The sequence below is a fragment of the Lithobates pipiens genome, unplaced genomic scaffold (assembly GCF_037356315.1).
Source record: "Lithobates pipiens isolate NorthernLeopardFrog02 unplaced genomic scaffold, aLitPip1_a1.2 Scaffold_30, whole genome shotgun sequence".
Classification (NCBI taxonomy): domain Eukaryota; kingdom Metazoa; phylum Chordata; class Amphibia; order Anura; family Ranidae; genus Lithobates; species Lithobates pipiens.
In genome coordinates, this window is record NW_027507791.1 from 84,201,736 (window position 1) to 84,229,688 (window position 27,953).

General features: G+C 42.9%; 1 protein-coding gene across 1 annotated transcript in view; it reads left to right on the top strand.

Moving 5' to 3' along the window:
* TYRO3 (TYRO3 protein tyrosine kinase) overlaps positions 1 to 27,953 on the top strand; it is a 312,942-nt gene that overhangs the window by 105,150 nt on the left and 179,839 nt on the right. Inside the window, exons 5-6 of the mRNA XM_077464521.1 lie at positions 2,911 to 2,997; positions 20,552 to 20,667. Of these exons, the coding sequence (XP_077320647.1) occupies positions 2,911 to 2,997; positions 20,552 to 20,667 (203 nt within the window). The remainder of the gene's footprint in view (positions 1 to 2,910; positions 2,998 to 20,551; positions 20,668 to 27,953) is intronic.

The window sequence follows — 27,953 nt, forward strand, 5'->3', positions numbered from 1 at the left end:
GCTCCATCAGAGGTATCGGTGGGAGAATTTTAGTAGTCAATGGGAGGAACTGTGCCCTGTTTCTGGTGTTGGTGCCGGATCATTGGTACCCCTGGAAGTACTGAGGCCTCAAGGCCAGTTAAATGCAGGCAGAAGTCTACAGTTTTGGGGTCATTGTTCTAGTGCGACGCTAGAAAGGTATAGTTCTTTTGTGTCACTATTCAGGTTTAGTCTATGAAGAGAGGCAGGAATGATGCAATTGACAGCAGCATGTTTTAACACGAGAAAAAAAAAGGACCTGCACATTTTTTTGCAACACACCATACCACTGGTGTACTGCAGTATGGGCGCATTGCTGTAACATGGTAAAGTGCACCACTTACCGCAGGTTGCTGCAATCCAAAGATCTAAATGAGCCCCTCAAGTAACACTGGCATCTGGTAATAAACTAACATGGCCCTAAGTTGTTCTCTTGCCAGGGGCCATATTTGGCCATAACCCAGCTCTGCCTTTGATATTCGTGACAGAAAAGCTATTGTGCTTCAGCACGAGTGTAAGCAAATGTTACAGAATTTATTCTGCTAGGCAAATTTAGCAGCCAAATTTAGAGCATTAATCGTTGCATTTTTATGGGTTTTAAGGGAAAGCTTTCTTTTATTTTTAGTTGTTTGTGGATATGATCATAATTGTATTAGCATATATAATAAAACCAGTGGCAGCCTGTCCATAGAGGGCGCACGGGCATCGGACTATGGATTCCAATGCAGGGTGGGTGTTTTTTTTGTTTTTTTGTTGAAGCACCTGATTAGAGCCAGGTGCTCTAATAGGCTTCAAAAAAGGGTGGGCTCGGAGCGCAGAGCTCTGCGCTCCAAGCCCACCCAGTTGTGTGACATTAGCAAATACATTTTTGCTATTTTCACACTAAAGTTCCTCGTCGCCAATCGGGAGGCAGGTCTTGAGACCTTTTTAAAAATTGGCCAAAGCATAAGGCGATCCTATTGGATGCCTAGCGCTTTGGCAGAAGAGGAAACACACGATGGAGGAAGCTTGAGGAGCGGAGCTGCCGCTGTCCGCATTCCAGAAGAGGACACCACAGCCCAGCCACACAGGTGGGTAAGTGGCGAGGGGGGTGCTGTCAGTGCCGCACCGCCCAGCGGGGGGGCGGGCTGCTGTCTCAGTGATCCGCTCCAAAAGAAGAACCCACCAGCCGCCACTGAATAAAACCCTTGTGTGTGTTTTTGCTTTTAATTATTTTATTTATAGTACCGTATATACTCGAGTATAAGCCGAGATTTTCAGCCCCTTTTTTTAGGCTGAAAGTGCCCCCCTCGGCTTATACTCGAGTCACCGCCGTCTGCCTACCCGATCAGCGTGTCGTGCAGACAGACGGCGGCCATTCCACTATTCAAAAGCCGCGCCTCCCTGTCTCTGATAGGCGGAACGCTCAATTTCCCAGCAGTCAGTGGTCCGCCTATCACGGATATCCGCTCATCCTCATACTATGGACGAGGATGAGAGGATGTCCGTGATGGGCGGAACACTGACTGCTGGGAAATTAAGTGTTCTGCCTATCACAGACGGAGGCGCGGCTTTTGAACAGTGGAATGGCCGCCGTCTGTCACAGACGAGGAGAAGAGGTGCGGCGATCCTGGCATGGCCGCCGTATGTTTTTACATGCAGATCGCTGCAGAAGGACACAGGCTGCAGAAGGACAAAGAGGCACAGGACACAGGTAGGCTGGACACAGGTAGGCTGGACACAGGTAGGCTGGACACAGGTAGGCTGGACACAGGTAGGCTGGACACAGGTAGGCTGGACACAGGTAGGCTGGACACAGGTAGGCTGGACACAGGTAGGCTGGACACAGGGATGGACACAGGGATGGACAGGCATGTCTCACCCTCGGCTTATACACGAGTCAATAAGTTTTCCCATTTTTTTGTGGTAAATTAGGGGCCTCGGCTTATATTCGGATCGACCTATACTCGAGTATATACGGTATATTATGTACATTAATGCAACCATATGTAATTGTATGCTTTTTTGGCCTAGGTTCTAACCCTTGCAGTGGTAATATATTAAAGCCTGCAGGCAGTAGTTGGAAGACTCCAGATTGGGAGGGCTACTCTTCAATAATGGTTCTTTGTCAAGCTCCAGATAAACAGCTAAATATAAAGTTAAAATACATATTTCTATCCATCCAGTATTTTTCTATCCATCCAGATGTACACAGCTCTTCCACACGGCCCTATCTGGCAGGGAAGGAGACTTCATTCTTTTATTACTACAGTTTATTGACCCCTACGGGTCTTGTCTTTTTCCCCTCCCCAGCTTGTGGTGGACAGTGAAATAAGAAGCATCAGATTGCTCTCTGTCCCTTATAACATACCCATTGTTAGCACATGAACACTGCATCACATCTGATTGGCTCCTAGTACTGCTTATTCCTCTCACAACCTGTGTTCTGCTGTACAGAGACTGCAAGAGGCTACATTCAAAAAAAAAGATGTATTATTGAATACAAAGTTGAGTTAATTATATATCTTGTAAATGCCTGGAACTCTGTTTTAAAGTGAACCTTTCATGAATTTAGCTATAGGGAGATACCATATGGGTTATGCTTTAGTGAATCGACTCAATAAATTTTCTTAGAGCAATCATTCAGCCAGGATTCTGATAGCCACCCAAAGAAATGAACTTGGATGTATTTACAGCAAAAAGTAACGTAAAGAATTATCCTGTAAAGTTTAAATATTAATCAAAAAGGACACTTTTTGAAAAGAAGAAAATGAGAACATGGGGCAATAACTGCTATTTGTGCTTGATTTATTTCCTACAATTTTAATGTATTAAATCCAACGGCTCAAAAATGCTATAGTTATTCCTTCAACAATGTACATACAATTTACTACCAATAATATTTCTCTGCAGGAATTCGAGAAACCACAGTCTTCTCTTGTGAAGCTCACAACTCAAAGGGGCTATCATCATCGAGGGCTGCCATTGTACATGTCAAAGGTAAGAGCTCTCTATATATTTGTACAGCTCTTTTGTATAATATGGTCTTTGCATGCCCTTTTAGCAGACTGCTGCATGAAGCACAATATAAGATTTCACCACTGGATTACACAGCAGGGGAAATATGGAAATGAAACTCCAGTTCCAGAAAATATTGAGGGGACGTTTATATTTGCGGCTAGGAAGCATGTACAGAGGTGACTGCAGAAATTCACATTTTAAAGGAATAAAAGTGGACTGTAATTTTGTGAAGGTTGACCAACAAACCGCATGATCCCAACCCTCAGCCCGAAGATCTAATGTGGAGCTTTTTGTCCAAAGATGTAGTGTGATGCTCGAATGCAAAATATGGGTTACCTTGGGGTTTCTTTTGCTGGGCAGATCTCTTCTTCTCAATTAAAAAAGTCAAAAAAAAAAAAAAAAAGGTGCTAACCATACGTATGCATCTTCTGTCCATTGGGTAGTCGCACAACGACAGTTGGTCCAGCTTGGTGGAGAATAACATTCTATAGCCATCTTTATCCAGTAGCTCTTTCTCGATCCCAAGTGAATTGATCAACAGTTGACCTATAAAAGGTCTGCTAAGTATTGTTAACACTTATTAAAGGATCACTGAGAATAATGAATTCTGATAACAGCACATGGTCAATATCAATCACAATATAATTCACTCTATGCATTCCTTTTTTTTTTTTTTTTTTTCCATATTTTTTTTTTTTTATTCTTCTTAACATTTACATGAAAGGAAAGCTGTCCAGCAAGAATGTCCGAGACCACAGGCTAGAACAACTCCAGGGGTCGTAGACTTATTTTTCTAATTGATTTAAACCAGTTGTCCTCAAACTGTGGCCTTTAGCGTGCCTTTATCTGGCCCTTGAGGCACTTCTCCTCCCACTGACACCAACAATGGGGCATAATTCTTGTTATGTCAACAACAAGAAACAGTTGTTTTTCCCATTGACACTAATGTTAGGCCATTATTCCTCCCACTGACAACAGTGATGGGGCATTATTTGTCCCAGTGATGGAGCACTATTCCTCCTACTGACACCAATGATGGGGCACTATTCCTCCTACTGACACCAATGATGGGGCACTATTCCTCCTACTGACACCAATGATGGGGCACTATTCCTCCTACTGACACCAATGATGGGGCACTATTCCTCCTACTGACACCAATGATGGGGCACTATTCCTTCTACTGACACCAATGATGGGGCACTATTCCTTCTACTGACACCAATGATGGGGCACTATTCCTCCTACTGACACCAATGATGGGGCACTATTCCTCCTACTGACACCAATGATGGGGTACTATTCTTCCTACTGACACCAATGATGGAGCACTATTTCTCCCATTGACACCAATGATGGGGCATTATTACTGCCACTGATACCAATGATAGGGACCAATAAACTGGCCCTCTAGTTAGAAAGTTTGGAGACCCCTGATTTAAACCATAATAATAAAAGTCGACCAGTGTAAGCACTCCTGGCAGTGTTAGTTTGTCCCAACCCCTGTCACTTTTGTTGGGACTGTTTGATATGCACGTAGTTGTACAGAAAATCTAAAAAAGGCATGTGAAATTAAAAAATAGATTCTGTAAATGAATTATCATTATATGTATTAAAGACTAACCCCAGCCATTGTTTTTTGTTATGGTTAGAGTGGGCCAGAGCTATCATTTCTGTCAGTGTTCCCACTATGGGGATTTTTTTCTAGCTCCTTTTTCTGTGATGCCTATAAAAGAAATGATGGGTGCGGGAATCGTCAGGACAGAAAGATACAAACAACATAAAGTTGTCATTAGTTTATCCCTTCCCCACTTTACTAAAGTGTTTTTAATTTGATCTGTGTTCCCATTTGTAGAAATTTGCCATCACATCCTATTGACATCCTATAACCTTTTGAAGTTAAATTGTTACCAAGCCCAGGACCCTGCATTTACTATATCAGGTCTCCTACAGTGCACAGAACATGGAAATGCAATAGTTTTAGTAAATATAAACAGCTAAATACCCTTTCTTATCAGCAGTGTATATAGCAGTCTTGTGACTTCGATCAGTGTCTGGTTAAAGCTTGTAGGAAGAGTTTTTATTCTCCCCTGATTGTCCTATGAGACTGCAGGACCCCTGACCCTCTGCCTGGACAGTGCTGATCACATTCAGTCTCTAAAAGAAAAAAAATCACTTTCTAGCAATACACACCAAACTGAGCATGTGCAGCTTGCCCCAAGGCTCTGTTCTATCAGCAGATGGTTTGGGCCCTGTAGAAGAAGGGGAGGAACAGAGAAGACAGGATCAAACAGCCTTTTTACACAATGAAGAGAAATAACCCCTTATGTTACACAGTGAGTATAACAAGCCTGCTTTACTGCAGACAGACTGACAGACAGTCCGTAACACTGCTTTAGGGGTACAAGTAGCATTAAAAAGGTTATTAACCTTAAAACTATACTAAAATCTTTGTTTATTTTTACCCCAAATTTTTTTTTTTATACTAACCCTGATCCTCCTCCTCTTGGGTCCCATTTCGGCGCTCCTGGCCCCTCCCTCCTGAGTGCCCCAACAGCAAGAAGCTTGCCTTTGGGGGCACCCAAGCCGCAGTTACCTTTGTCTATTCAGACACAGTGCCGCGGCCCTGCCTCCCCTCTCTCCTCATTGGCTCACTGACTTTGACAGCACCGGAAGCCAGTGACACCATGCTGCTGTCTCATCCAATGAGAAGGGAGAGTCCCAGGCAACCGAGTCTCTCGTGCAACATCGCTGAATCGAGATGGGCTCAGTTAAGTATTAGGGGGGCTGAGAGGGGCTGCTTCACACATTCTAAGCAAAATGAGGTTTGGCTTTAACAATTTGCAATTACCTGACTGCAACATTTTTCACAATAGTGCTCCTTTAACTGCGATTTCTATCCTCCGATTGTTGAATAGTTCATGGTAATTTAGTTACACAAGGTTCTCAAAGGACACAGTTGGGAGCAGAGTTATTTTTGCTGCTTCACACCTACTCAGCTAAAGCTGTTCATGGTACTTATAGAGTAATGAGAACAATATATTTTTTTTTTCAGAAAATGTACCAGTTTTTCTTACATTTTAATGAGTTTATGATATAAAGATCCTAGATAGACTTGGTACTAAGCACCATTCAGCAGTTGCGTGACATTGCTGTTGGCTGGTTATTATTGAGGTGTTGCTCAGAAGAACTGTACAGTGTTTATTTCCACCTTTATCCTCATATGTTGCATGTTTTTCAGGCTACATTCCTCACTTGGTGTCAATGGAGCTGTCATCTTCACGCAGCTCCAATGAGCATGCATACTTCTGCAGGCACATACAAGGACACATCACCTTTTTACAAATTTGGGCCTCTGAACACAGACGTAATAATTTACTGATGTTTAGCCAGGATGTTATTGGCAAAGGCTGGTAGAAAGAGCCTGAGTAAAAAACACAAGGTACGTTCTGTAAAGACCTTGTGTATTCGTGCAAACAATCTTCCTCCTCTTGCTGCTCCAATTTAGACATCTATACCGATCAGCCATTACTTTATGACCACTGACAGGTTAAGTTAATAACACTGATTATTCCTTTTCAATGGCACATGAACGTTGGTGAGATTTATTTGGCAGCAAGTATACATGTTGTCCCTGAAGTTGATGTGTTTAAAGCAGAAGAAATGGGCATCACAGTGTGTTGTGTATGGGGCTGCGTAGCCACAGATCAGTCAGTGTGCCCATGATGACCCATGACCAGAGCCAGAAGTGCCTACATTGGGCACATCCGCTTCAGAACTGGACCACGGAGCAACGGAAAAAGGTGGCATGGATTTATGAATTATCACATAGATGCCTGGGTGTACGTGCGCCTCTTACCTGCAGTATGGTAAAAAGGTAAGCGGGCAAAGGCAGTGCGATGTTCTGGGCAATGGAAACCTTGGGTCCTGCCATTAATGTGGATATTATGACAGAACTCCTACCTAAAATTTGTTGCTGGCCAAGTGCACCCCTTCAAAACGGTATTGGTGGCAGTGGCTTCTTTCAGCAGGTTAATGCGCACCTGCCACACTGCAAAAATGGTTAAAGATTGGATTGATGAACACAATAACAAGTTTGAGGCGTTGACTTGCCCTTCAAATTCTCCAAATTTCAATTCATATGAGCATCTGTGGGAGGTAAAACAAAACCAAAGAAAATTCCCAGCTCAACTCGCCAACTAGTCTGCTACCAACCGATGTTTTGTTAAGAACAGGGGTTTAGTTGGCACACATTAGCAAATACATGTGTAAGCTGCAGAAACCACAGCATATCTTCAGAGAGGTCTGGTGGCATCCATGTCTCCACAGGTCAGGACTGTTTTGGCAGCCAAAAGGGACTTACTCAATATTATGTGAGTGGTCTCTAAGTTATGGCTGATCAGTGTATGCTCCTATCTTAATTTCTGTCCATAATTCTCAATATGGACTGTAGTCAAGGCTGTCTTTAATAATAATCAGACCCAGGGCAAACATTTTCTTGGGGCCCCCCTTCCATGCAATTTAGTTCTCCACCTGCTTTGAGACACATAAAAAATAGCAGTTTACCAAATCAGATCAGGCAGCGATTGCGTTTGGTTGCCAGAGGTTAGAGTTTGATTACCGCTCGCTGACTGGCTGCTAGAGGTTACAGGTACATGACTTTTGCTTGTTGACTGGTTGCTAGAGATTACTGTACATCAAAACTGCTCCCTGATTGGTTGCTAGAGGTTACTGGACATTGTTACCAATCGCTAGTCGGTTGGCAGAGTTTACTGCACATTATTACTGCTCACTGATTGGTTGCTAGAGGTTACTGCATATCCTTACCACTCAAAGATTGACTGCAAGAGATTAGTGCACATCATTACTGCTCACTGATTGGTTGCTAAAGGTTACAGCACATCATCTCCTCACTGCCTGCACATCATGGACTGGGGGTGTTAGAGAACCCATCAATAGACAGAAAACACCTAGGGATCCTAGGACTCCTGGGGTCAGTGGCAATGCTGGGGGAGGGGGTGTGTGATCAGTGGAAATGTTGTGGGGGTTGATGGGATCAGTAGCAGTAGTGGGGGGGGGTGGGATTAGTTAGGAAGCAGTACACTATGGCAAATTCTGAATCATGCAGAGAAAAGCTGGACATATTTAGCAAGTATATAGTGGTGGATTCTACACTGACCACTAATGTAATTGTGAATTTACAATGACCACCAATGTGAGGGGGGGGGATTTACGCTGACCACCAATGTGAGGATGAATTTGCACTGACCACCATGTTACAGAGGATTTTATGCCAGCCACCAATATAAATGAAGAATTTACACTGACAACCAATGTAATGGGGAATTTTACATCAACAACAACACTGGCCACCAACGTAAGGGGAGATTTACACCACCAATTTAAAGGGGGCTTCTACATGGACAACTAATGTAAGGGAGGATTTGAAACTGACCACAAATGCAAGTTTGGATTTTTTTTACCGATTACCAATATAAAAAGTAATTTCTACACTGGCCACCAATGTAATGGGGATTTACACTGGCCACCAATGTAATGGGAGCATTCACAGTAACCACCAATGTAAGGAGAGATTTACACTCACCACCAATGTAACTGAGACATTTAGCCTGCATTCACATTTGTGGGTGTTCTGAATGCATGCAAAATTCATGACACCAAAGAAGATGCCCTTTAGCAGGTACACAGCAGCGCTATTAATTGTTAGTGACACCCTCACACATCTGCTGAGATGTGTGTATTTACATGCACCAGAATTCAGAGTGCTGTGGCACCATGTTATTTTGAAAAAAGTGTTCATCCTCCAATTAGATTACCTAGGCTGATGTTGGGCCTAATGACCACAGTTGTAGGCAGGACTTTCAAGCATGCCCCATTACCTCCCTAGCGGGCAGCTTCAGCAAAAGTGATGGTGGATATGACCTCAGGAGAGCATGTGAATATCGCCTCTATTCACATTTCAATGCCGCTGGTCTGCGGTTATTTACATATGGGGTCCCAGTAGACAACTTTGCAGTTGAAACGCATAGGGAAAGTATATTTCTGCTCCCCACATTGCTTTTCTGCTTATCACGTGATTTTTAATGCATTTTCAGTTATTTTGTGCTTTTTATACATACTTTTTATAATAAACCTTTACTGGTTGAACTATACGATGAGAAGCGCCTTTTTGTGCTTTTTTTTTTTTTTACGGTGAGCCTCTGTGGAGCTATTTCAGACTAAAAAGTTTGAGCCCCAAACAGCCGATCCACCCCTTAAGTGCGCATCGTGGATTGTGATGACAGAAGATTGGGAAGGAATACCCCCTAGGTGAAACATCATCTGGCTGGAGGTCCGTTTGCCTTGGCTATCATACCCATTCTGAGCTCCTATGACACATTGCTATAAGGTAGTTGTGTCCAACTCATCTGGTAAGAGTACCCACCTTTTTCTGATATGATCTAGTAGTCTGTTGCAAGATTTACTGTGCCTTTGGATGTTCGAGGATTGAAGTTCCAATATTTGAATTGATACCAGTGGACATTTTTATATTTATCTGGGACTTCTCAGTCACTGTTATACAATTTGAGGATATATATATATATATAATTTTTTTTTTTTTCCACTTACATTAATTTTTGTATATATGTGTATTATAGCACTTTTTATTCACATTACTTGACATTGTAGCAAAGTGTCATTTTTTCAGTGTTGTCACATGAAAAGATATAATAAAATATTTACAAAAATGGGAGGGGTGTACTCACTTTTGTTAGATACTGTGTATAACAAAATTCTTTCTATGGTATGTTTAAAAGACCAAAAAAAAGAGAAAATAAGAAAAGTTTATTGGGGTGTAAATGTTGGTGTTCCAAGTGGAAGTTGTGTCTGCTGTACAATATCGCCCTTTTACAATGTGGCTTTGATGTTGGTAGCCAACAAGGTGTTAAACACTGAGGAATAAGCAGAGGCTAGAAATAGTAGAATGATTTATGTAATGGCCTACAAGTAAATTTAGCTTTACATTGGCGGCAGTTGTATGCCTTGGAAATGAATTGCTTGTAGATTCAGAGTATGCTTTCTTTAATAAGCAGATCCTTAAGGCTGCATTCACACCTGAGTGTTTTCAGCTCATAAAACTCTTGTAAAACGCCCGATTAAAACGCCTGAAAAACGCCCAACAAGCGAAATCCCATTCATTTCAATGGCACCTGTTCACATCTGAGCATTTTGTCACCTGAAACAAAATGCCTGAAAAACGTCCTAAGCTTAGAAAAGAACATGAGCTTCTTTGGAGCAGATTACAGGCGTTTTTCTGCCTTTTACATTGGTGACCTGAACAAAAACGTGGCAAAATCGCGGCCTAAGTGGATAACCCTTCCCGTGTTACTTTTTACACTATATCTAGCACATAAATCTATACCACTGATTCACTTCACGCAGAGGAGAGAACGACATTTATTGTGTGCAGTCATGGAGGATGAAATTGGATTGTAGTTATAAACTTACCTACAGTAAGGGCCCATTCACACTACTGTAGCGCCGGCTCCTGAAGAGCACACTCTATGCTTTTTGAAAGTTAAGGTTACACCTGAACTGCAGTTTGGTTCAGGTACAATTGTTCTAAATTTGGACTTCAGCATCAGTCTGACTGGACTATAGGATGTTCAGCCTGGCCACAAGGGGCACGGTCTCTTCTGGCCGGCATGGAACCACAGTCTAGTTGGGTGCTTTAAGTTTACTCTTTCGGAGCCCGCCCAGTGGGAGTGTCACTCTTGCTGTGCTTTCTGGGAGAGGGTACTTAAGATGCAAACGTCACGTGGTTCGGGGGTTCCGGTCCAGAGGGATGTTCTGACTCCATGGTCCTCCTGACCAGCCCCCAGAAAGGCTACGGCCTGGGGTGCGGATCCACCTGACTTATTGTCTCGGGGCTGGCCTGAGGCAAGGAAACTAAAGGATTCCGAGGTGGTCCGGTGCCGTCTCTGGTAGTTGGAGAGGACCAGTAGCTTCAAGCTATCCAGGGGAGGACTCTTCAGAAGAAGGCCACATACAGGTTGGCTTCTTGGCAAGAGACTGGAAGGGCTAAAGTAACCAAGTGAATCCTGTCTCGTGGGTATCGCCAAACTGGCTGAAAGATCCAGGTATCACACGAGTGTTCCATAAGTGTTCGTTTCCTGAAGTCTACAACACTGTCTGTGGCAGAGATGTATTCCTGTATGTTCTACAACAACGTCTGGGGCAGAGACTTCTTTTCAAACCGAATGACAATCTTCAGCTTTTTGGGGTTAGCACCAAGCACTGAAAATAAACCATGTGATCTCTAATTCACTGCTCTAAATTCATCATGTGATTCAATTTCTGGTCGAAGTTGCTGTTATAGTCAGCTGAAAAAGTACTCCTTCAGTTCAGTTGGCGATATCCGTTACAAACTAATTGTAAAATTTCCATTCAATCTTCTTTATATTTACCAAATAGGCCCTCATGCTACACATTTATTGTTAAATCTATATGAGATGTACTCTAATATGTAAATCTTAATCTCTAGAAAAGTTGGAATTGGGAACTACATATGCACGATTTATTTGTAGCAATACCTACTGGTATATTCTGGTATTTTGAACTGTCCTTGCTGAAATAATTGCACTCCAATAACATTAGTGGTTTAGGTCAGTGGCCCCCAACACTTTTGGCACCAGGGACTGGTTTCAGGGGAGACAACTTTCCCAGGGATTGGGGTGGCTGGGGGCAGGATATTCACAAAGTGCGATGCATACTAGCTCATTATGCCTTCGTCTTACGGGGTATTTTTTTTTGTTTTGTTTTTTTGTTTGCAACCTCTATAAGTGATATAAGCTACATTAGGATAACTGCACTGGTTTCACAAAAGGGTTGCGAAAGCAGGGATGAAAGGTTTATGAATCTTTTATAGAAAATCTATACTGAAAGAAACATAAGTTGATCTCCTTCACAAATGTTGTTTGCATGGCTGTCCCTGGTTTCAGGAGTTTCAGCAACATTGTCCTAGAAATAGGATGCAGATTAGAAGTCCGGGTCAAGTGAGATCTCCTAATCAACATACTAGTTGTAGGTTAGGGGCTCAAGGCACTGAAGACATCGAATTAGCATGATGGTCAAGAAATTTGTATCTACAGTGGCTGAGTTCAACAGTGGCGATCATCATACTGCCTTAGGACATATACTTTATGTCCTAATACCAAAAGTATTGCGATGTCTGCCTTTACACGCACATGAACTTTAATGGCATCCCAGTCTTAGCCCATGAGGTTTAATATTGAGTTGGGCCACCCTTTGCTGCTATAGCAGCTTCAACTCTTCTGGGAAGTTTGTCCACAAGGTTTCTATCAGAATTTTTGACCATTCTTCCAGAAGCGCAATTGTGAGGTCAGGCACTGATATTGAATGAGAAGGCCTGGCTCGCAGTCTCTGCTCTAATTCATCCCAAAGGTGTTCTATCTGGTTGAGGTCAGGACTCGTTCATCCATGTCTTTATGGACCTTGCTTTGTGCACAGGTTTAAGTTATTTGGTGGAGGGGGATTATGGTGTGGGGTGGTTGTTAGGGGTTTTGGCGTGGCCCCTTGGATCCAGTGAAGAGAACTCTTAAGGCATCAGCATACCAACACATTTTGGACAATTTCATGCTCCCAACTTTGTGGAAACCGTATGGGGAAGGCCCCTTCCTGTTCCAACATGACTGTGTACCAGTACACAAAGCAAGGTCCATATAGACATGGATGAGTGAGTTTGGGCTGCAAAGGGGTGGTCCAACTCAATATTGAACCCTAGGGATTAAGACTGGGATGCCATTAAAGTTCATGTGTGTGCAAAGGCAGGCGCCCCAATACTTTTAGTAATATAGTGTATTTCCTGTATGCAAATCCCAATTTTTCTGAAAAAGGAAACTGTGCTAAAATACAAATAATTTGATGAAAGATAAATGTCACCAAAGACTTAAAAAAAACACTTGACAAATTGTTTTAGATGTTGTCCACAGACTTTTGAAGTTCTGCAGTGGCGATGGGCAGACTCGGCTGTGTTTGTATAGAGAAGGGCTGCAGGGTGGGAATAGATTGTCAGCCTGGAAAAAAAAAAAATTGTAGAAGGAATGTGAGTCTGACAATAGAAGGTTTCCAGCAGTGAGTTAGCTAGCTGTTTGTTATGCATGTCCATGCTTCGGCTGTGCGCTTATGGCTGAAGACAAAGAGAATCTAGGTCAGGGCTAAAGAAAGTGGGTGAGCCACTGATCTGTGTAACCACAAGCACGTGTAGATATCCCCCTGGCAGAGATCTAACAAAGCTGAAAATTTGTGATGTCTTTGCTACAAAGTGACCATGTCGCGTGAGCTTCCCATAGTGTATTGTACATGTGTGAATCTACTGGGGTGGTATGCTACTTCTTTCAAATTTACCTAGAACAACAGTTATTAGAAACCACTAGACCTAAAACAAAATGTTACCTAAAGTAAAACTCTGATCAAGTATATAAGGAAGATTGTTTTATTAAAGCAAATCCATATAAGCCATGGAAGGACTGGAAGCACTGTGACAGGTTTTCCATGAACGACTTAACCAAATGGGCATTTTATTTGCAGCTTGCAGCCAGCATTAAGTAGGTGACCTGCTCCTCAGCAGCTGTTATATTGTTACTCTATGAGGAAAGTATAATACTGGTTCTAACCTAAATGTGTGAGGCACCAGCCATTACTCTGAGGAAGGGGGCCAGCCCCCTGAAACCCGTCATCATTGTGAGGTTGGAGGGTGGACTTTTTGGACTCTCTATTTATGATACACTACCATTCCATTTTGGTTTGCGAGTATAAATTGTATCTTTTATCCTATAATAAAGTGCTGGCGATAATACGATGGGTGTTCACATCCTTTTGTTCTTGTTTGTATAGATCTGTGAGGTCACTTATTTCTCTGAGTTTATTTGAGTTTTATCCTCTGTTGAGCCCTGATAAAAGGGGAATAGTATTGTCCCCAAACACATTGAATGCTTTTATTTAACTTATTTAATGACAATGTGATCTTGGACTCTTTCTTCCATTTTAGTATGACACTCCTTTCTGTATTTCCATGGTTTGAGCTCACTTCTGTCATTCTGCCCTTTCCTCCTGTGAGCATTCAGTTTACACTGCTACATACCTGATTGGCTGCTTGTTCTGCTTCTTTCTCCCTCTTCCTTAACTCTTTTCTGTACAGTGGACTTCAAGAGGCTGATGTCGGGTTTCAAAACTTGCACCGCTTGCATTTAATGTATTATGTATGCAGGGCTACAATAATTTATGCCTTTATATACATGGAGTTCCACTTTAATACACAATGCATGGAGCAGAAGGCAGAATGATGTAGCTGTCAATATGTATTTACCTTACTAAAGCTGGACAAACGCAGTACAAATACAGACAATAAAAGTTTTTGTTGAATACCAGATTTATAATTCCTAATTTTTGGAATTTAGAAAAGCATAAAAGACCAGTGGCAGAAAAAAAGAAGTTTTTCAGTCTGTCCTTATTTTTGTTTTTTAATCTTTTTTTTTTTTTTTTTGTCTCAGAATAGACCTTTTATTATTGGAAGCTTGTTTATATTCACTTACTGTTGATTTTTTTGATTGTAAGCTCTAACGAGCAGGGCCCTCTGATTCCTCTTGTACCAAATTGTAATGTAACTGTAATGTCTGCCCTCATGTCGTAAAGCGCTGCGCAAACTGCTCTTGTTATATAAAACCTGAATAATAATAATTGGCTCGCTTCTGGCAGTCCGTTCCAAACAGTCACTCCTTCTTTGTGCTAGTTTCAGGTCATGCCCCTGTTTTCTTGAGCTCAGTTTCATATTGACAAAAAAAAAATCTCCTTTTTTGAACGTTATTTGGCTAAAACTCCAATTCCTACAAAATTCCAGCTTCAGAAATGTGTAACTTCTGTCTTCCAAGTGTAAGATATAAGTATTTATTTTTTTGAAAGCTAGATTTCTGGCTGTTGAAAACGTAAAGACAAAAATTAGTTTATTTTCTTGGGAAGAATTTGGACACCATATTATATTGGGAATTGGGTACTACGTATAAAGCCTGCATGCAAAGTGAGAACCCCTTCTTGGCTCCTCTCATCTGAGACCTAATTCATGTCTTACTTTATCACTAATTACACACTTACAATGGTGAGTTGAATTCCTTGCCAACTTATTGTGGTGTTTTCTCAAAAGTTCGGGTAGTGAAATCTTTCCACTAAGCTATCCAGCACTTCAAGCCTCACCAAGGAGTTTTTGCGACAATTTCCTTAACTACTTGCTAACTGCCCTATAGCAGTTTTACTGCTACAGGGTGTCAGCATATATATACTGGATAGAGTATATATACACTGTTGTTCTCATAAGTTTACATACCGTGGCAGAATTTATAATTTCTTGGCCATTTTTCAGAGAATATGAATGAGGACGCAAAAACATTTTTCACTCATGGTTAGTGTTTGGCTGAAGCCATTTATTATCAATCAACTGTTTACTCTTTTTAAATCCTAATGGCAACAGATACTACCAAAATGACCCTGATCAAAAGTTTACATACTCTGGTGATTTTGGCCTGATAACATGCACACAAGCTGACACAAAGGGGTTTGAATGACTATTAAAGGTAACCATCCTCACCTGTGATCTGTTTGCTTGTAATTCATGTGTATGTATAAAAGTTCAATGAGTTTCTGGACTCTTGACAGACCCCTTGCATCTTTCATCCAGTGCTGCACTGACGTTTCTGGATTCTTAGTCATGGGGAAAGCAAAAGAATTGTCAAAGGATCTGCGGGAAAAGATAGTTGAACTGTATAAAACAGGAAAGGGATATAAAAAGATATCCAAGGAATTGAGAATGCCAATCAGCAGTGTTCAAACTCGAATCAAGAAGTTGAAAATGAGGGGTTCTGTTGAAACCAATCCACGGTCAGGTAGACCAACTAAAATTTCAGCCACAACTGCCAGGAAAATTGTTCTTGATACAAAGAAAAACCCACAAATAACTTCAGGTGAAATACAGGACTCTCTGAAAACATGTGATGTGGCTGTTTCAAGATGCACAATAAGGAGGCACTTGAAGAAAGATGGACTGCATGGTCGAATCTCCAGAAGAAAGCCATTACTATGCAAATGCCACAGAGTATCCCGTTTACAATACGCCAAACAGCTCAGAGACAAGCCTCAAACCTTCTGGCACAAAGTCACTTGGAGTGATGAGACCAAAATTTAGCTTTTTGGCCACAACCATAAACGCTACATTTGGAGAGGAGTACACAAGGCCTATGATGAAAGGTACAGAGGTGGATCGCTGATGTTTTGGGGATGTGTGAGCTACAGAGGCACAGGAAAATTTGTCAAAATTGTTGGCAAGATAAATGCAGTATGTTATCAAAAAATACTGGAGGAACTTTTGCATTCATCAGCCAGGAAACTGCACATGGGATGTACTTGGACATTCCAAACATGACAATGATCCAAAACACAAGGCCAAGTCGACCTGCCATTGGCTACAGAAGAATAAAGTGAAGGTTCTGGAGTGGCCATCTCAGTCTCCTGACCTCAATATCATTGAGCAACTCTGGGGAGGTCTCAAAACGTGCAGTTCATACAAGACAGCCCAAGAAGTTACAGGAACTGGAGGCTTTTTGCCAAGAGGAGTGGGCTGCTTTACCATCTGAGAAGATAAAGAGCCTCATCTACAAATGCCACAAAAGACTTCAAGTTGTCATTGATGTTAAAGGGGGGGTTTAATGGTATTAAACTTTTGTTTAGGGTAATTTGGGTAGTTTCTGTTGCCGTTATGATTTAAAAAGCGTAAACACAGTTGATTGATAATAAATGGCTTTTGATAAATTTGGCATTTGTGCCTGTAGGGGATGTGCCACGTCTGCTGTGAATATTCACAGCTGAAGACGTTCTGCGGGTGCTGGCCACTTGATGTCCTCCGGCACCCACCAAACGTCGGTAAAGAGCACAGAACGCCGATCTACCTATGTAAACAAGGCAGATCATTGTTCTGATGGGGGGGGGGAGGCATGGATTCTGTGTTACTGAAAAGCAGGGACTAGAATCCATTTCTTCTCCTAGTAAAAACAGCACACAGTGTACACCACAACACTAGCTAGGCACACATTTAAAGTGGAAGTAATCCCATAGATTTAAACATTAAAAAAAAAGGCATTCCGGGAATGCTAACTGCACATTGGCTGTGCTCTCAGCCAAACTATCAAACCATCCAATGGCTGGTGTCAAGGAATCACATGTGCAGCACCATAGCAGTTGAAGATTAAACAAAGGCAAAGATGTCAGCTTCCTTGGCTGAAAACGATAGGGTTTACTTCCACGTTAACCCTTTGATTGCCCTATATGTTTAACCCCTTCCCAGCCAGTGTCATTAGTACAGTGACATTGCATATGTTTAGCACTGATCACTGTATTAGTGTCACTGGTTCCCACAACGTGTCAAAAGTGTCAGTGTCTGATTGTCTGCTGGAATATCACAGTCCCACTATAAGTTGCTGATTGCAGCCATTACTTGTAAAAATAAATACATATTCCAGTAATTTTATAGTAGTAGTTTGTAGATGCTATAATGTTCGCATAAACCAATCAATATAGGCTTGTTGGGATTTCTTTTACCAAAAACATGTAGCTGAATACATATTGGCTTATTTTTTTAATTTATTTTTTCAAAACTTATTGGATTTTTTTTTTTTTTTTTGTTCATAGCGCAAAAAAAACAAAACTCAGTGGTGATCAAATACCACCAAAAGAAAGTTCTATTTGTGGGGGAAAAAATATGACATAAATTTGTATTTGGGTACAGCATTGCATATCCGTGCAATTGTCAGTTATAGTAACGCAATCCCATATCACAAAAAGTGCCTGGTCATGATGGGGGGGGGGGGTAAATCCTCAGGAGGTCAAGTAGTTAAAGTCCGATGTGCCCGCCAATCCCTGCCACTGTGTGCCCACGATCCTCAAAGTGCCTGTCGATCCCCGCCACCAATTGCGTAAGTACCGGTTGAAAGGCAGACAGCGGGGGCGTGTGTTTGCCACCCCCCCTCCCAAACAAAAGGGCACCAGCTTCCACTGGTTAAAGTGGAACTACAGGCAGCGTAAGGGAGGGTTATAACCCCTGTAAGGTTTATTTTTGCCTTCTTTCAAGTTACCATGGCTTGGGCGCATTAATGTCCTTAAGATGGATATCCTCCTTAACTGACTCTACTTATTCCAGGCCCTCCCAATCACCCTCCTGATGTCCTATTACCGAACACTCCACTCCCCTAGCGATTAAATTCATATGGCAACACCACCCGCCAGATTAAAATACAAAGTTTTATGCTCACACAAACACATTGGCAGTATTGGTCTCCCTTATTTCGTTCTATATCATGCTTCGGCCATATTCTCCAGATTACTTGAATGGTTCCCACGCCCGTTGACCAAACCATCAACACTGATTGAACAAGATATGACACAAGTAGACCTGCGGACCTTACTCTGAGGATACAACCTCAAATACCGCACCGTGCCTATGCTTTCCCCATTGACCGAGGCAGCACTGGCTTTGTGGTACCGCCAACATACAGCTCATGCACTGTCTACTGACCCCAGTCCTTTAACACCTTTATTTGACAACCTGACACTTCCCGACTATGAAACTTAAGGACGTGTAGGTGGCTATGAGAGGGCAAGTTGGCCAACAGCACACTCATTTGTTCACCCAACAACGGGCAGATTTATACCACATGAGAGACACCAACCCCCCACTGCAAACTTGTTATACATGATGTCCTTGATAAACTTTTGCTCTACCCTACACTTATCCGGTTGAATACATAGGACCCCAACGGCCTTAAAGGTTCCTAGATAAGCGTTATCTTTAACATACAAATACATTTTCTCCCACACACATAACACTCTGCCCACCTTTACCCAAAAATGGTCTAGAGACCTAGATACAGAAATCACTTCGGGTGAATGGCAAACCTCCTTCACATTTACCCATAAGTCTACGATCTCCAGCTTCACGCAGGAGAAGAACTACAAACTACTCTCTAGATGGTATAGAGATCCAACCAAGTCTGCCCCTTCTGGAAAGGAATATTTGAGGTATATAATGAAATGTATTATGATGCCTCTCTCTCCCTCTCCCCTACTGTCATTCCACCAGGGTTCAGTCAAAACCCAGAAAACAAACCTCCTCAGGTTTTTTCTGTCAGCAGCTCGCCAGCTGATAGCGAATTTCTGCAAATCAGAGGTAATCTCCCCCCCCCCCCCCCCCTTCACAGGTGGATTGATATCCTCAATGACGTCATGCTTATGGAGGAGAGGCTAGAGAGGGAGACAACTGGGACAAACGCCTTAAACTGTGCTATATCTGGGTCCACTATTCAGCTTTGGATAGATTATTACTCAGACTAGCCAGACTAGCCAGAGGATGAGCTAAGGGAAGCCCTAGGTTTTTAATACCGGAATATCATCGGGGTATGTGGTCCTCGTGAGTTGATGATCAAACTCCAGTGAAGGGCTCTCCAACCATCTTGTCTCGGCTATATCGAGAATGAATTATAACAGACACACTGTATGTGTATCTATGCCTTCCCTCATACTCCACCCCTCCTCCCTTCCCACCCCCCCTCCTCACATGGATCTATATGTCCAACTGCTTGGACGCACTAAATGTTTAGGATGCCGATTGCAACTTTGGAGCAATGTCATTTGTATTTTCATAACCTAACACGATGTACCGACTATGTGGTGGTATTTGTTTACCACTACTCCCCACCCCCTCTTCTTTATTTTGTACCCTCTATTGCTCTACTTGAAAAATGGTTAATAAAAATATATTCAGCCTTTATTTTTGCCTTTTTTCCCACTCAGGAGATTTAGCTTCACTTCCTGCCCCATAGTCAAAGCAGAAGGGGAGAGGAAATGCCTGCAAATTAAGGGAGTCACTTGGGGACCCCCAGGTCACAAAAACTAGTGTCCCCATTGGAAGATTTCCATTCTATTACTTTTCTGGGGACAATCCAAAATGTGGCATTTCCTTTTACTTTCACATTCAATGTTAATGGTAAACAGGACATATAGAAAGGGAGAAATTCACTAATGGGGGACACAGACAGCAATAAAAACTGACAGGTGTTCTAATCCCTCTCCCTTCTATAAAAAAAAAAAGAAAAGGTTTTCCCTTAGTTATTCTTTTTGTACAATTCCACTCAATATCATGGTGTGCAAATTGTCCGGGTGAAACAAATCTCTTTGTATTGTCAGATGGACCTGTTGCTTTTTTTTGTTTTGAGATGTTGGGGCTTGTTGACACATACTGTTTTCTGCACTGGATCAACATAGGTCACTGCAGAAACTGATCATTTTAGTGTGACTATACCTTTTCAATTCTTTTCTTTTTTTTTTTTTTTTTTATTTCTTTTTAGAACAAAGTGTCCTGTTTGACCTGGCATATTGTATATGCTGTAAGTACATTTGTGTTTTCTCTTTACAGGTCTGCCCCACCCGCCTACAAATGTGAATGTGAATAAAGTGACCAGCACCACTGCAACTGTCACATGGAGGCCCGGGTTTGACAACTATTCTCCCCTCCTGTCATGCACAATGCAGGTATGTCTAAAGGGATAGCATTCATTTTCATAGCGAGTGTCATTATAAGGAAAGCTAACCCTACTTTGTATAGTGCTTTACCCATGCATGCACATGAGGTACATGAGGGAGTAAATGAGTTGAGAATTTAGAGTTGAGAGATGAGAATTGTCTTGCAAATAATTGTAGCTGTGCTGACTTTGAATACCCAATCATGTGCAGATGAAATAAACAAGAAGTTGCTTTTTACATGATGATTGGATTATTGAAATGAATCTCGGTCAATTTATTGAACCAAAATTTGCACCGTTTTTAACAAATCAGCCTCAAGGTGTTTTACCATCTCATCAAAAAAAAACAACTATTAGGTGTACAAATGGGCACATAATATAGCCACAATAGGGAAAAGTCTTCTGTGTGGCAGCCCCTGCCTTGGTTTAAAGGGGTTGTAGGGCTGCAGCCCTCCCATTTTATTTACCTGAACGTGATCATCCTCCGTCCAGGAACAAGCACATCATCTCTAGCTGGTGTCTCGTGTCCTGATTGGATAGATTGATAGCAGCACAGCCATTGGCTCCCACTGCTGTCAATCAAATCCAATGACGTGGCGCAGGGGGGCAGGGCCGAGTCCTGCATTCTGTGTGAATGGACACAGATGCGGGACTCTGGAGCTCATCCGCTTGGGTGTCCACCAAGGAGAGCGCTTCTCCAACATGGACACTTGATGCGGGGAGGAGCCGCCAGCACCACTGAGGAACCCCAGAAGAGAAGGGCCGGGGCCACTCTGTGCAAAATGAACTGCACAGTGGGGGTAAGCACTTTTTTATTATATCTGTACTATATCTTTAAAGTGAATGTAAAACTTCACCTATACCCAGTGAAGTAAACAGTCTCAGATGATACACCGAGATAAAATAAATCTTCCTACATAAGTTTTTTACTTATATGTGTGCTTTCTTCGGCTTTCTAGACTGTTTAGAAAGTGCACATCATGTTATAATTTTCTCTTCCTGTTCCACCACTGGGTGTTTATTTCTGGCATATACTGTGTGACAGCTGATTGGAGGAAAGGCAAACCCCGCCCCCTACATAGGCAGAGGAAGAAAGAAATGTGCAGAGCTGTGCTGTGAATAGATCAGCTCTCTGTTAATTTTTTTTATATCACCCAACACTAATTTCAGACTGGATTTATCTCAGTTATCAGAGAACTTATCAGTAGTTATCATGCTGATAACAGAGGAACCAAGCAGCAGAAAGACACGGGACTTAGGGCTTTGGAGAGAGATAAGTAAACACTACAGATAGATGTGCCCAGGTCAAATTTCATGAATGGTGTTTACATTCACGTTAAAGCTGAAATTTTTAGATATTTTTGCATAGTTACCTTGGTCCAGTTTGGATCAATGTAAGAATGGATGTGCCATACCTGGCCAATCCCTGTGGAAGCTGGAAATCACTGTAGTATGCACTGCTACTACAGTTATCAATGCTAGCTTCCAGGTCCCATGCCAAGAGTCTGCTCTGCTGTTTAGTTTACAGAGGAGCTCATTTTCTTGGCACAGGCGCTATTCAGAGATTGCTTTGCATCTTTTCAATGAATGCAAAGCATTCTCTGACTCAATGAGGTAGCAAGGAGGCGATGTTGTTAATGTCCACCTCATCCAAAGAACACTTTGCTTTCACTGAAAAAATGCAGTGTTTTCTTTTGCACACTATGCAGCAGGGCAGCCGCTTGACACAGGACCCGGAATCTAGTGCTAATCACTGTAGTAGTGCTGCCTACTGCAAAACAGAAAAACATAGCCCCACCGCCGCACACCTCATCCGGCCCGAGTGGTAAGCAAATAAATAAAAGCAACCTCAGCTCGATTCATCCAGACCACAACTTCAACATTTTTCACCCCACCCCCGGGGCTTAATCTTGAAGAGTATTGCCTACTGCAGTGATTTCCACAGAGATTGGCCAGGTATGGAAAATACATTGCTCCAAACTAGGCCAATGTAACTGCAAAAATATCCATACGTAAGCTTTATCTTTGATGGGATTATACAGCCACTTCCATGATGTAGTGGGAGCTTCCTCTGAGTGGCAGCTCACGTAAACCAGCATAAAGTCATGTAGTGAAATTTTATAAGTGCGAATAAGTGTTATGACAGCTCGATGGGTAACAGACTGCAGATAGGCGCTCTCTTAGTGCTTGGAGTGCTAGAGAGTGATGGTTGTTTGGGAGCCGCACATCAAGTCCAAGCCTACTGTGTGATGGTGAATGGCAGTCTCAGCCTGCCCTCAGCCAGGTCACGCTCCCAATGTGTTTCACGCCGGTCACCGGAGTTTACTCATGAGCTTACTCCAGTGGGCTTGGCCTGGCTGAGGCCCAGGCTGAGACTGTCATTCAGTATCACGCAGCATGCTTTGACTTGATGTGTGGCTCCTGGGACACCCATCACTCTACCATTGCTTGGAGCATAGACAAGCTCCCTTCCCGGCCAACAGTCACAGCGGTGGGCACAGAATTTCATTCCCATACAGCCTGAGTGGTTCACATACATATCTTGGTTCGTATGAATTCCTAGACTTGCATAAGACTACTACCTACTTACAAGAACATCTGTGACAAGGCACTGGTCAAAGGTTTAGTCAATGTTAGTTGACTATAATCACTGGATATCTGGTATAAAGCAATACTTTCTTTTTCATAAATATTTTTTATTAATATTAAGAATAGGAATTATAACAATGAATACAATTTATACAATACATATATATATATATATATATATATATATATATATATATATATATATATATACACACACACACACATACACATACACATACACACACACACACACATACACATACACATACACACACACACACACACACACACACACACACACACAGATATATATATATACATACATACATACATACATACATACATACATACATACATACATACATACATACATACATACATACATTTTAAAGTATATAGAATAAAGTAACAGTTAAAAAGAAATAGGAAAAAAATTGAGGATGGGGGGGAGTTGGAAATGGGAGGAAAATATCAGAATGAGAAAAATTAATCAGCAATCGTACAAGAGTTTTTAAGCGTACATCATAGGTGTAAAGGGGATCTATCTTTTTTTATTTTGAGGAAAGAAGGATATAACCCAGGGGGACCATATTTTCTTGACCTTGTGTAAATTATCACAAATAGCAGCAAGTTTTCCATTAGACATATACCAGTTCATTTTATTTTTAACTGATGAGGAATTTGGAGTAAAAGACTACCAAGCTTTCGCAAAAGTTTGTTTGACAGCACTGAATAAGAATGTTAGGAGGGGGAATTGAATATTTGTGAAATTTTTTGGTTAGCCTTTTAGTAAGGCTTCTAGTGGGTTCTTGGAAAGCTGTTTTCCAAACATGGTAAAAATTATTTGGTATGTGTCAGCCCAAAATTGGACAATTCCAACATACACCGTATTTATCGGCATATAACACATACTTTTTTCCCCTTAAAATCAGGGGAAAATCGCTGGTGCGTGTTATACGCCAATCCCCTGCCGATTTGTCAACTTCTCTGCCGCTCTCGGCGGCTTTCGGAAAGCCGAAAGCTGCCGAGAACGGCGAGTGCGGCCGAAAATAGCCAAAAGCCGCCGAGAATGGCCGAGAGCTACCAAGCGTCGCCGAGATACACAGGACATCCACTCTGTATCCCAGTGGTGCAATTTTTAAGCCTGCAGAAGACACTGACAAGGCTGCAAATGAATGACAAGGCTGCAAATGAATGACAAGGCTGCAATGGAAGGCTGCAAATGACTGACAAGGCTTCAAATGACTGACAAGGCTGCAAGGCAAGGCTGCAAATGACTGACAAGGCTGCAAGGCAAGGCTGCAAATGACACTGACAAGGCTGCATTGATGGGCATTTAAATGTAAGTTTTTTTTCCTTAACCACTTGCCGACCGCCGCACGCCGATGTACGTCGGCAGAATGGCACGGGCAGGCATAAGCACATACATGTACGTGATTTGCCTCCCGCGGGTCGGGGGCCCGATCGGGCCCCCGCCCGGTGCCTGCGGCGGTCGGTTTTCGTTCGGGAGCGATCCCGGACGAGGGGACGGCCATTCATTCATGGCCACCCCCTCGCGATCGCTCCCGACGAATGGAAATCCCCGGTGACATCACTTCCTCTCCTGTAATGTAAACACAGGAGAGGAAGTGATGTATTCTCTCCTCCGTGTCGGTATTTTTCGTTCCGACACGGAGGAGAGCGGATCAGTGAGTTGCACCAACACATCCCACACACAGTAGAACATGCCAGGCACACTCACACCCCCCCTTTACCCCCCGATCACCCCCCCAATTACCCCTGCCCCCCAGTCACAGTGACACCAATGTCATTTTTTTTTTATTTTTATTTTTTTTTGCATTGGTGTCATTTGTGACTGTAATAACTGTTAGGGCAGTTAGGGTTAGCCCCCTTTAGTTCTAATGTACCCCCCTAACCCCCCCAATAAAGGTTTAACCCCGTGATCACCCCCCGTCGCCAGTGTCACTAAGGCTGGGTTCACATTGCAGCGGTTTATGAGAACGAATGTGATTCGCACCGCACTGCAGTGCAAATCACATCCGATCTCTGTGCGATTCGAGTTCAGCCATTCGCCGCACCCGCCGCACCCGCCACACCCGCCGCACCCGCCGCAAATTCGCACGGGACCCTTTTTTTGGCCCGCAGCAGAATCGGATCGCATGGGTGTTCACACCATGCGATCCGAGTTTGCAGATCGCACTGCGATATGCGAACTGATCTGGGGGTGTCAGTAACATTTCACTGACACTCCCAGCAGTTCGCATAGGGCAGTGTGAACTGCCGCCGGGAGGCATGCGATGCGGGAACCCGCCGCGGATTCGCGGCGTTTCCGCATCGCTCCAGTGTGAACCCAGCCTAATAAGCGATCATTTTTCTGATCGCCGTATTAGTGTCACAGGTGACGCTAGTTAGGCAGGTAGGTATTTAGGTTCGCCGCAGCTTTTTATAGCGCTAGGGACCCCCATATACTACCGCATAAAGCCCCCTGATTGCCCCCTAGTTAACCCTTTCACCAGTGATCACCATATAACTGTTACAGGTGACGCTGGTTGGTTAGTTATTTTTTTATAGTTTCAGGGCACCCGCCATTTATTACCTAATAAAGGTTTAACCCCCTGATCACCCGGCAGGTGTCATTTGTGACTAATAACTGTTAGGGCAGTTAGGGTTAGCCCCCTTTAGTTCTAAGGTACCCCCCTAACCCCCCCAATAAAGGTTTAACCCCGTGATCACCCCCCGTCGCCAGTGTCACTAAGGCTGGGTTCACATTGCAGCGGTTTATGAGAACGGATGTGATTCGCACCGCACTGCAGTGCAAATCACATCCGATCTCTGTGCGATTCGAGTTCAGCTATACAGATAGTATGGCTGAATTCGTGTCGCACCCGCCGCACCCGCCGCAAACTCGCACGGGACCCTTTTTTTGGTCCGCAGCAGAATCGGATCGCATGGGTGTTCACACCATGCGATCCAAGTTTGCAGATCGCACTGCGATATGCGAACTGATCTGGGGGTGTCATTAACATTTCACTGACACTCCCAGCAGTTCGCATAGGGCAGTGTGAACTGCCGCCGGGAGGCATGCGATGCGGGAACCCGCCGCGCATTCGTGGCGTTCCCGCATCGCTCCAGTGTGAACCCAGCCTAATAAGCGATCGTTTTTCTGATCGCTGTATTAGTGTCACAGGTGACGCTAGTTAGGCAGGTAGGTATTTAGGTTCGCCGCAGCTTTTTATAGCGCCAGGGACCCCCATATACTACCGCATAAAGCCCCCTGATTGCCCCCTAGTTAACCCTTTCACCAGTGATCACCATATAACTGTTACAGGTGACGCTGGTTGGTTAGTTATTTTTTTATAGTTTCAGGGCACCCGCCATTTATTACCTAGTCTCACTAGTGTACCCCTAAATTTAGGGGTGTCTACTTTCTAAAATGGGGTCATTTGGGGGGGGGGGGTTTGTGCCATCTTGGCATTTTATGGCCTTCAAAACTGTAACGCCCTTAGAAAGCCTGAAGGCGGTGCTTGGTTTTTGGGGCCCCGTACGCGGCTAGGCTCCCAAAAAGTCCCACATATGTGGTATCCCCGTACTCAGGAGAAGCAGCAGAATTTATTTTGGGGTGTCATTTCACATATGCCCATGGCATGTGTGAGCAATATATCATTTAGTGACAACTTTGTGAAAAAAAAAAAAAGTTTGTAATTTTCCCGCAACTTGTGGCAAAATATAAAATATTCCATGGACTCAACATGCCTCTCAGCAAATAGCTTGGGGTGTCTACTTTCTAAAATGGGGTCATTTGTGGGGGTTTTGTGCCATCTTGGCATTTTATGGCCTTCAAAACTGCAATAGGTAGTGAGAAGTGAACTCAAAAAATTACGCCCTTAGAAAGCCTGAAGGCGGTGCTTGGTTTTCGGGGCCCCGTACGCGGCTAGGCTCCCAAAAAGTCCCACATATGTGGTATCCCCGTACTCAGGAGAAGCAGCAGAATTTATTTTGGGGTGTCATTTCACATATGCCCATGGCATGCATGAGCAATATATCATTTAGTGACAACTTTGTGAAAAAAAAAAAAAAAAAAAAAAGTTTGTAATTTTCCCGCAACTTGTGGCAAAATATAAAATATTCCATGGACTCAACATGCCTCTCAGCAAATAGCTTGGGGTGTCTACTTTCTAAAATGGGGTCATTTGTGGGGGTTTTGTGCCATCTTGGCATTTTATGGCCTTCAAAACTGTAATAGGTAGTGAGGCGTGAAATCAAAAATTTACGCCCTTAGAAAGCCTGAAGGCGGTGCTTGGTTTTCGGGGCCCTGTACGCGGCTAGGCTCCCAAAAAGTCCCACATATGTGGTATCCCCGTACTCAGGAGAAGCAGCAGAATTTATTTTGGGGTGTCATTTCACATACGCCCATAGCATGTGTGAGCAATATATCATTTAGTGACAACTTTGTGTAAAAAAAAAAAAAAAATTTTTTTTTTGTCATTATTCAATCGCTTGAGGCAAAAAAATAAAATATTCAATGGGCTCAACATGCCTCTTATCAATTTCCTTAGGGGGTCTACTTTCCAAAATGGGGTCATTTGGGGGGGTTTTGTACTGCCCTGTCATTTTAGCACCTCAAGAAATGAGATAGGCAGTCGTAAACTAAAAGCTGCGTAAATTCCAGAAAACGTACCTTAGTTTGTAGATGTGACAACTTTTGCG